The 8,674-nt window shown below is 43.3% G+C and overlaps 2 protein-coding genes across 2 annotated transcripts; one reads left to right on the forward strand and one right to left on the reverse strand.

Moving 5' to 3' along the window:
* The first annotated feature begins 187 nt into the window (after positions 1-187).
* spc25 (SPC25 component of NDC80 kinetochore complex) lies at positions 188-3,128 on the forward strand. The gene is made up of 7 exons (XM_080018808.1): positions 188-255; positions 514-682; positions 838-903; positions 1,235-1,381; positions 1,495-1,599; positions 2,714-2,812; positions 2,991-3,128. Exons 2-7 carry the CDS (start codon positions 529-531, stop codon positions 3,113-3,115), a joined length of 696 nt encoding a protein of 231 aa, XP_079874934.1. The 5' UTR covers positions 188-255; positions 514-528; the 3' UTR covers positions 3,116-3,128.
* Positions 3,129-3,609: 481 nt separating this feature from the next.
* Positions 3,610-8,349, reverse strand: nostrin (nitric oxide synthase trafficking; the record flags this gene model as incomplete). The annotated part of the gene is made up of 16 exons (XM_080018863.1): positions 3,610-3,757; positions 3,841-3,933; positions 4,019-4,253; positions 4,342-4,467; positions 4,555-4,643; positions 5,097-5,205; positions 5,397-5,522; positions 5,627-5,725; positions 6,149-6,274; positions 6,423-6,521; positions 6,972-7,034; positions 7,171-7,252; positions 7,361-7,423; positions 7,570-7,653; positions 8,026-8,111; positions 8,323-8,349. The coding sequence occupies 16 exons, from the start codon at positions 8,347-8,349 to the stop codon at positions 3,624-3,626; spliced, it is 1,641 nt and encodes a 546-aa protein (XP_079874989.1). The 3' UTR covers positions 3,610-3,623.
* Between the last annotated feature and the right edge of the window lie 325 nt (positions 8,350-8,674).

Raw genomic sequence — 8,674 nt, forward strand, 5'->3', positions numbered from 1 at the left:
GATCTAAAACGACGATGAAAAATGAACGAATTACTACTATAAATACGTTCCAATATAAATGTATACAGCATGTATTAACAGAAATAGAGCAATTGAGAAATAATGATCAATGTATTTTATTATTATTTTTTATTTTTTTTTGTATTCTACGTGTAGGCGCAATTTCCGGAGTTCAAGACCCCGCCCCCTTCGTGCGAACCGCGAATCTTTCAAAACACGTCTTGTGAATTTGTTCTACTCGGAACAAAATAAGCGGTTGGTATCGTATTGTAAATAGTCAAAAAAAAAGAAATGAAATAAATGGTCGTCCCGCGGATATGCTGCTACAGTTAATGAAACACAACCGGGTGCTTAGTTTCGTGACGTGATGGTGTTTCGTGAGCGTTAATGGCGAACGACTAGCCGTTAGCTGTTAGCGAACGGGCACTGCTTTGTAAAAGTGTTGATGCAAACCCGTCACCGGCGGCAGTTCTCCTGTTGCTCAACGTGACATTCCGAACCGCCTCGTTGCAGATCGCTCCGCACGCCATGGCTTCCATCAAAGACCCCGACGCCACCGACTGGTTCGGCAATGCCATGGAGGAAATGCGCACCAAGCTCCTGGTGCAGGCGTTCGGGGAGATCACCGAGACCACCGTGGAGCTGAGCCATGCCCACAAACAGTTCATGAAGTCTGCAGTTGGTAAGGCGCACCCGTGCTGGGTCCACGCTTGTCTGACTGTGAATGCTTTCGTGACACACATACATCCATTTACACTTAACCAGAGTTTGGAATAACTTTGCATTTTGCTGTTGAAGAGAATGTTTTAAGTCTTTTTTTGTTTTTTGTTTTTGCAGACACATGTTCAAAGAAGTGTAAGGATGATGAGGCATTGTTCGATATGATACAGACATATGAAAAAGGTGCGCTTCAGCCATTCCATAATTTAAATAAAAGGATAGCCTTGACTAGATTTGTGTGTGTGTGTGTGTGTGTGTGTGTGTGTGTGTGTGTGTGTGTGCGCGCGCGCGCGTGCGTTACATATTAAACATTAAAGTCATGTTTCGGTCTCACTTTTTCCCCCAGTACATAGACTTCCCCCGTTCTCAATATTTATGTGATTTAAGTTGAAGTTCCATTTTGGAAATCTTTGGTCACTATCAGTATTCTCTGATAGCGGTGCTGGCTTTTATAATGTGTGATTGTTCAATTAACGATGTTTTTGGAAACCCTGATGACGCCGCCCCCCCCTAGACATCGAACAAATAAATGTGTCCACAAAGGAGAAGATGACTGCAATTTCTGGAAGGTTGTCTGAGATTGAGTTCCAAGAGGCTCAGAAAGGCAACATGAGCCAGGAGATGGTGAAACTCAGAGAAGAAAATATCAAAAAGAGGGACTGTAAGTAAATGTCTAAAATTTGATCATAAACTTTTCAGAGCCATAAAGGTCCAATCATCCAATACATTATATCTAAATATTCACTCACATCTATTGTCTTATTTTGTTTTCAGTGCTTTTATCTCAACATAAGGCAAATAAAGACAGACTGAAGAATCTCAACAAAGCCAAACGAGTGTTTGAAGATCGTTTGGGTTTGGAGATCAGAAAAATCTATGGTAATGTATATTTAACCCTTAACATAGCTGACTACTCAAGTTAGACATAATTCTCAAGGGAGACATAAGCCCCTTTCCCACACGCTCTCAAAGCCTTAAATCTTCCGACAATGTTCCGTATTGGCGTCATGTGGGAATGGGAGCAGGTGTCGATGTATCAAAAAAGTTGTTCCATAAATTTCCCCCCACTCTTGACCTAGTATAGTTTCCAGCAAGTTTCCAGCAAAACGGCTGTGAATAGAAGTATGTGGGAATGGAAGCAGTATCATTTCTGTAAAGTAGGGGTGGAGCCGAATCCAAATAAAGCACAAATAGTTTTTACCAATATTTATTTTGTACAAATATATATATATATAGTTTTAATTATTTGTTTCTGGGAAGAAAAATGTAACATTTGGTGAAATGTTGAATCCGAACTGTTGAGCTCTGCTGCGAAGACAAGAAACTGAAACACCTCCAGTCTCTACGGAGACGGGTCTTTGTATTGTTAAATTTGATTATTTTCCTTCTTAAAAATGCAACTCCGCCACTAGATGTCTTCTACAGTTAGGGGTGCTGTGCGACCGTGCAGGGACAGAGGAGGCAGAGAGCATAGGACAGGTTGGAAAATGATCAGCATTACATATGTATCCGTAACAGTCTTCATGTGGGAACAGACTCAATACGGAACTTTTCCATAAAGGAGGCAATGTGCGAATGACTATCTACTGCCTTTGCCAGATATTTTTTATCCAGCAATGTTATGGATTCCATGTGGGGAAAGGGGCTATAAAGGATCGAGTTTATTACATCAGCCTAATTAATTACTGTTCTTTTGACTTTTGTTCAGCTGGGATCGAGTTGTGAATTTAAGTGAGGAAAGTGTAAATAAGGGCCTCATGTTTATTAGAGCTGTCAGCCCAGCTGCAAATCACCAGAGACACTGGCTATTTTTGTAACAATGAATGGGAGATAACGCTTAGTGGACATTATCACATGTCTATGATAATAAAAGATCGGATACCATCAGTTTAATTATTTGCAGCTTTTATTCTGAGCAGTTATATTTCACGTGGGTGGTCGGAATCTGAGTCACTGTAACTGAAGTGTATTATATTGTCCTCTTTCATTGAAGGCGAGAAGCTGCAGTTTATTTTCCAAAACATCGACCCTTTGAATCAAGACAGGGTATTTACCTTTATCATGGGAATCAAAGACAATGGATCATACCAGAGTGAGTTTTATTTTTTTATTTTATGGCGTAGTATTTGAATTGTCAGCAGTACATCGTTTTTGTCTAAAATGTAATATGACAGCTATGCTTTTATCAAGTTGTCAACTTGTTTTGTGCATTTGTCACACTTCTTTTGATGTATTTCCATTGTAGTGACGTGTTCTTTTATCCACTACAGTCTTTTCAAGTGAACCGGCGCTGGAGCGGATGTCTTTTTTGGAAAGCCGACTCCAGGAGACCAACAACATCTCAGCCTTCCTGGCAAACATCAGGAAAGAATTTGTGGCTCAGGCGCGTGTCTGAAGTTCGAACGGGAGGTGGGAAGAGGAGGAGCTCTGTGAGAAGGATGAAGGACCTTGCAGCAAAGACTGGGCTGTAATAGACACCAGAAGTGTTTCATGCCCAAAAATAACTTTCTCTCACACCTACTGTCACCTGGCATATGTTGGTCTATATATATTTAAGCCTTGTCCAGCAACTCTCAATTTTGTAATTTCACAATTCAGAGATTCCTGTGTTTTGTGATGTATTTTATTTCGAGTGGAGAAGAGAATTCAGCTTTTGTTAAAACGTGTGTTTGTGTTTCTGGTGTATAGACATTTTGTCTTAGTGAAATATTGATACAAATATGCCAAGATGTTTATTCCTCAACTGTAGGATAACTTAATTACAACAATTGTACTCTGATCAAAAGCAAACAAAAAAAAAAAAAAGCATTCTTATTTCATTCAAACAGGGCATACATGGAAATTTGTACTTTTTTATATGGCAATTGAGCGTTTCTGGGTAGATATGACATTAGTCATCCATGTCATACATCCGATGAGTTGACGCCTAAAATAGGAAGTTCCTCAACATAGGTTGATGGGAAGTGGCCTAACTGGCCATCAAGCACGCCAAACCACCAGCCGTTTTCCTCTTTTTGATAGATGTCTAAAATATCTCCTGTGAAACAAATATCAAATTTTAGACACTTAGGCCGCTATTGCGTTACATTATTAGTGTCAGCAAAATAAGTGAACACGTACCTTCTTTCAGATTGAGTTCGTCTTCCTGATCAGCCGCAAAGTCATACAGGGCCTTGCATTTACCCATGCTTCTCCACTCTGCCGATGTTTGACCTGTTTAATGTTTCATTCATTTAGACAACTGTAACACAAATATTAATATTAAAGCCTTATAACATTGCACCACAGCGTTATTCACCTTGTTCATCGTCAGCCTGAGCGAGGTTCCCGTTGATAGCGTCACCGCATATTCCAGCCCGGGCTGCAGAGGAGCCTTGGTCGACCGGTCCCGTTGAGGGCTCAGCCGCAGGCTTTGTCCCCGTCCCCGCTTGTCCCTTGTGGACAATGGAAGCCCTCAGCGACTGACGAGTTCTTAGCGATAAACTCCCGACTTTGACCGGGCGGCTCAGCTGAACAACGCTGTGCTCGCAGTCCTTGGATAGAAGACAGTCGGAGGTTATGCTGAGGTTTTGTTTACACTGTCCCGTGGGCTTGGGGAAGAAAGTGCCTGCGTGTATCTACCTTGTCTTTCCACCTTGTGATGCAGTTACTGAATCTGTGCAACGTCTTGGCTTTTCCTTCCAATTCAGACAGCGACGCCGAGAGTTTGTAATGAGTTGCGTCAAGGAGGTCGAGTTTGAGGGTTGACTACAGGAGGGCGAGGCAGAGTTTGTTAGACGATAACACCAACTTGTGATGAAAAGAAATGGCTTATTTATTATTATACTGATTTACCTCATCAAGCAGCTGTTCCGTTTCCTCTCTGTTCTTTTGATTGGAAAATGAAGGGTTTTCTGAGTAGCTCTTCATCAGTTTTTCCAGTCCTATGACCATTGAAGAACAAATAACGTCCTTGGTTGGCTGCCAATTGCTAAATTACGAGTAAGTACACGTACCAATACCACTTCTTCTCCACCACCACCAATTCTGAATCCTCATCTTTTAAGTTTTCATCCGTCCTGATCTGATTGATTGCTTTTGCGGAGCAGCAGATTTACTGTTCTTTTCGGTTCATTGGAACATAACTATTGATGTATAATATATTTTTTAATTTACATATATTGGATATGCTAACGTATGTATATAAAAAAAACGCTTTTGTTTAATATCAGTAAGGTTTCTGATTTCCATGTGGGATATATTCTCTGATAACTTGTTTTATCCTGGTATTGGACTGATTTTCGATGCCCCCACTGGTATCGGTGCACCATACATTGTTAATGTCACTTGAAAAGTAATGATAACTTGAATAGCTTTGAGACATTAAAATGAATTACCCTCACAGTCTTTCTTTGTTTTTGTAATGTTGCCTTCCAGTCGCTGGAGTTTGACTTTGACGGCTTCTTTTCTTCTTTCTATCCCCATCAGTGATTTGCTCTCCTCCTCCTGGGTGCATCAATGACACTAGTAACTCCTCCACCTCTTCCACGGTCAGTACAAAAGCTTTGTCTCTTATATCACTTCAATTGCTTTTACAAGTGAAAAGCACCAAAACGCTTATTTAGCAATGTGCCTGCACGCATCCCCTGCATATTCCACAAACCCACAACATAGAGACACGGTCGGAATTGACGTACAAAATAATCAGCCATCAAGAACTCTGCTTTGTTTTCCTCAGCGGTGGCGCTGGTCTCCTCCACCAAGGCCTGCAGGTCTCTCTGCAGATCCACCCTCTGCACCGCCTGCTCGATCCCTCTCTGGCCCTGGAAGCATCAACACAGACCAGCGTGAGTGATGCAACACGGCAAACAATCAGACATTTTCTCCCGCGTCTGTGGGGGCATCTGTGGAAGTCGAGGGGCCTCACGTGTAGGAGGGCGTGTCCAAAGCTGGACATGTGGATGTTGTATCTGTTCAGTACATTGTAGAGGATTTCCAGACGCTGTTTCTCGAGCTCCTGGATGATCTGAGATTGAAACGTAGAGAGGAAGAAACTACGTCTGTCAGCACGGAGCTTGTTTGTATTTTGCGTTCCGTGTTCCACGGTTTTGATCTGCCATGACAACTAATTTATCCGTTGAAGTCCACGGCTGTGAAGCCTCAATATTCCTCAGGATGCTGCTCCTCGCGGTCGGTTGTGGTTTTCCTCCACCATGAAAGCGGCAGGTGCATGTATTTTCCTGCAGGAATGTGACAAAAGACATCGACGCTACGCTACGTCGATTGTTTCTTGCCTTTGTCCAGAGGCAGTTTTGACCCCTGGCCTCAAGACAATAAATCAACGATTTCAAAGGAATCCCCGAACGAGACACTGAACCTCCCGGAACGCACCCCGGCCGGGAGCGGGCCGCCGAGCTGTTAGAACAGATTTGCGCTGACTTTGCATCACCTGGTAGCAGTTCTTCAATGTGTTTTCCCACTTGAGTCGGATCCGATGACCGTCCATGTTGATATTAAAGTATTCCTCGTCCACCCGGGCCTGGAGCTCCGCAGACTTGGTCAGTCTGATCAGCATCTGTGGTCAGTGAGAGTTATTTATTTTTCATTTTTTTGTAGCATTCTTGTTGTTCTTTAAATATATGAATGCATTATCTTGCAACATAAAGTGCAAAGCTTCAAATGATTAAGCGGAGACTCAACGGCTGAGCTGGTCACCTGTGTACCTTTTGTTTTTCTTTTTCCGTGCTGATGTGCTTGTTGTCCTCAACAAAGTTGAAGAGAGCTTCGTGCTCCCTCGTGATTCCGACCAGTTTCTTTTTCATCTGTTTTGGTGAAATCAAAAACCCGGGGAGTACGACGTCGAGAGGTGGAAAAAACTTGTAACATTTAAAAAAATAATTGTATTCATCACTTAAAATAACAATTATTTTACAAAGTGGAATAGTTCGCTTCGCCAAACTATGAACACTTTTTTGTAATCGTCGAGTGGCTCAACATAATAAAATCAGACCAAATAGAAACCTTTTAAAATCTGTTTTCATACAATGGATAACGGAGAAAGTAGTGTCAGTAAACAGCTTGTAGTGAATCACATCTCTGTGGATTGGACGACCTGCAGAAACTCAACACGTGGCAATATATCCCACTCATAAAACTTCCAAGCGAGTTTGTTTGTCTGAAATATCCAAGTATACGGAGACTAAATTTGAATACGCACGATCAATGAGTCACACATTTCGATATCAATTTTCCACTTTAGTCAGTGTTTTTACCTTGAGCTGCTCGTTCCAGTTGGCAGCGACAAGTTTCCCATTTTTCTCGACAAAACCATCGAGCTTTAAAAAACAAAACAACCCACACACGTCAAGACGTGGCCCGTTAAGGGTTCAGATGAACACCAAGGAAGAGAGGCAGTAAAGGGATGAATGGATGAACTGTATGCGTGACAAAGTGCGGGAATGAGTCACATACCGGCTTCTTCCTTTTACCGTGCTCGTCTACATTTTGCCGTAACTCCAGAATGGCTTCCTGCTGAAAGGCGTTTCCCAGCGCCCTGAAACGAGAACATTCCGTTTACGAACATCCTCACTATCACCTGTTCGGCCGGACGTTGTTTTGTGTTGTTTTGTTTTTTCTTCATGGGGTGGAGTGAGGTCCGCACCTGTGGGTGTCTGCCGTGGAGTACATCTCGTCTGACACGTGACACCAGGCGCCGTAGGTGGAACTGGGGGGAGAACACAGTTTGAGGCCCGGTCCCCCCCGCGCTGCTCCGACTCAAAGTCACATTCCTTCATTTCACGTCTGTTTACTTTTCTTATTTTATTTGATTTTTTTCTTTCTTTTTAGGAAAGGGTGGAATGCGGCGCCTACTTGTTTGCCATTCCCTTGGACGCCCTGATTAGTTTGCCGGCGAGCTTCTGGAGGCCCTTGGCGTAGGTGAGTTCCAGCTCCGCCCTGGTCGCACGGCGGGACGAGAAATGAGTGAGCGAGTAAAACCAAAGTGTTTGAACTGTCGATCGGGTTTTTTTTTTGGATGGCGAGGGGGAGGGAATTAACGGTTAGACAGGAACCGAGACTCGGACACGGGGTTTCAGCGGTGAGCGCCATAAGCGCCGTGGTTCTACAGGGGGCGTGTGCGGATCGTTCCTAAAAAAAAATAAAAAAATAAATAAAAAATAAAGCGCCGGCGTGGGTGAACACACGCTCTGCCGCGAGTTAACGTGGGGTTCGAACGACTTTCACGACGTTTTCCCAAGGACGTCTAACCTCTATGGAGAACGGGAATGGGACGGTCAGTGAAAGGGTGACACCGTGTAGCAGACGCACCTGTGCTGAAAAACTGCCATGAGTTCTTTGACGAAGCACTCTCCGTTTTTGGAGTATCTCTTCACATTCTGGTAGAGGCAGTTGTACTGAAACACAGATTTTCACATTCAGCGACTCGTGCCGGGGAGGGGGGGAAAAAAAAACACAACACCGCAGCGAAACGAAGTATTCCATATGTAACAACGGACAGAACGGTCGTTTCTGCATTGCCTTGTGAGCGACGCGCTTTTAGACTGTTCTCTTCCGAGTCGCAGTCGTGACATTGTACGTTTCTCGCCGTGCGGCGGAGGTACTCACGGAGCAGGTGCCCATCGAATCCTTCATCTTGAGACTGGAGCCGCTTGTTTGCACTTTGGACTTGGAACTTGCGCAGCTCCGCTCCCGCTCAGGCGGAAATCACCTGAGCCGGGGCGCTGGGCACACAGAGGAAAATTCCACCCCCCCAAACACTTCTCTCACACACCTTGTTTGTGCGCTTACCTGCCCTACACACACACACACACAGAGTATACAGTATATAACACACACGTATGAATTATTATATGTGTAATATACTGTATATCATACACACAGTGTATATATAGAGTAACACACATACAGTATGAATTATTATATATGTATAATATATATGATACACACAGTGTATACT

Source organism: Zeus faber (genome assembly GCF_960531495.2).
Source record: "Zeus faber genome assembly, chromosome: 18".
NCBI classification, from domain to species: Eukaryota; Metazoa; Chordata; class Actinopteri; order Zeiformes; family Zeidae; genus Zeus; species Zeus faber.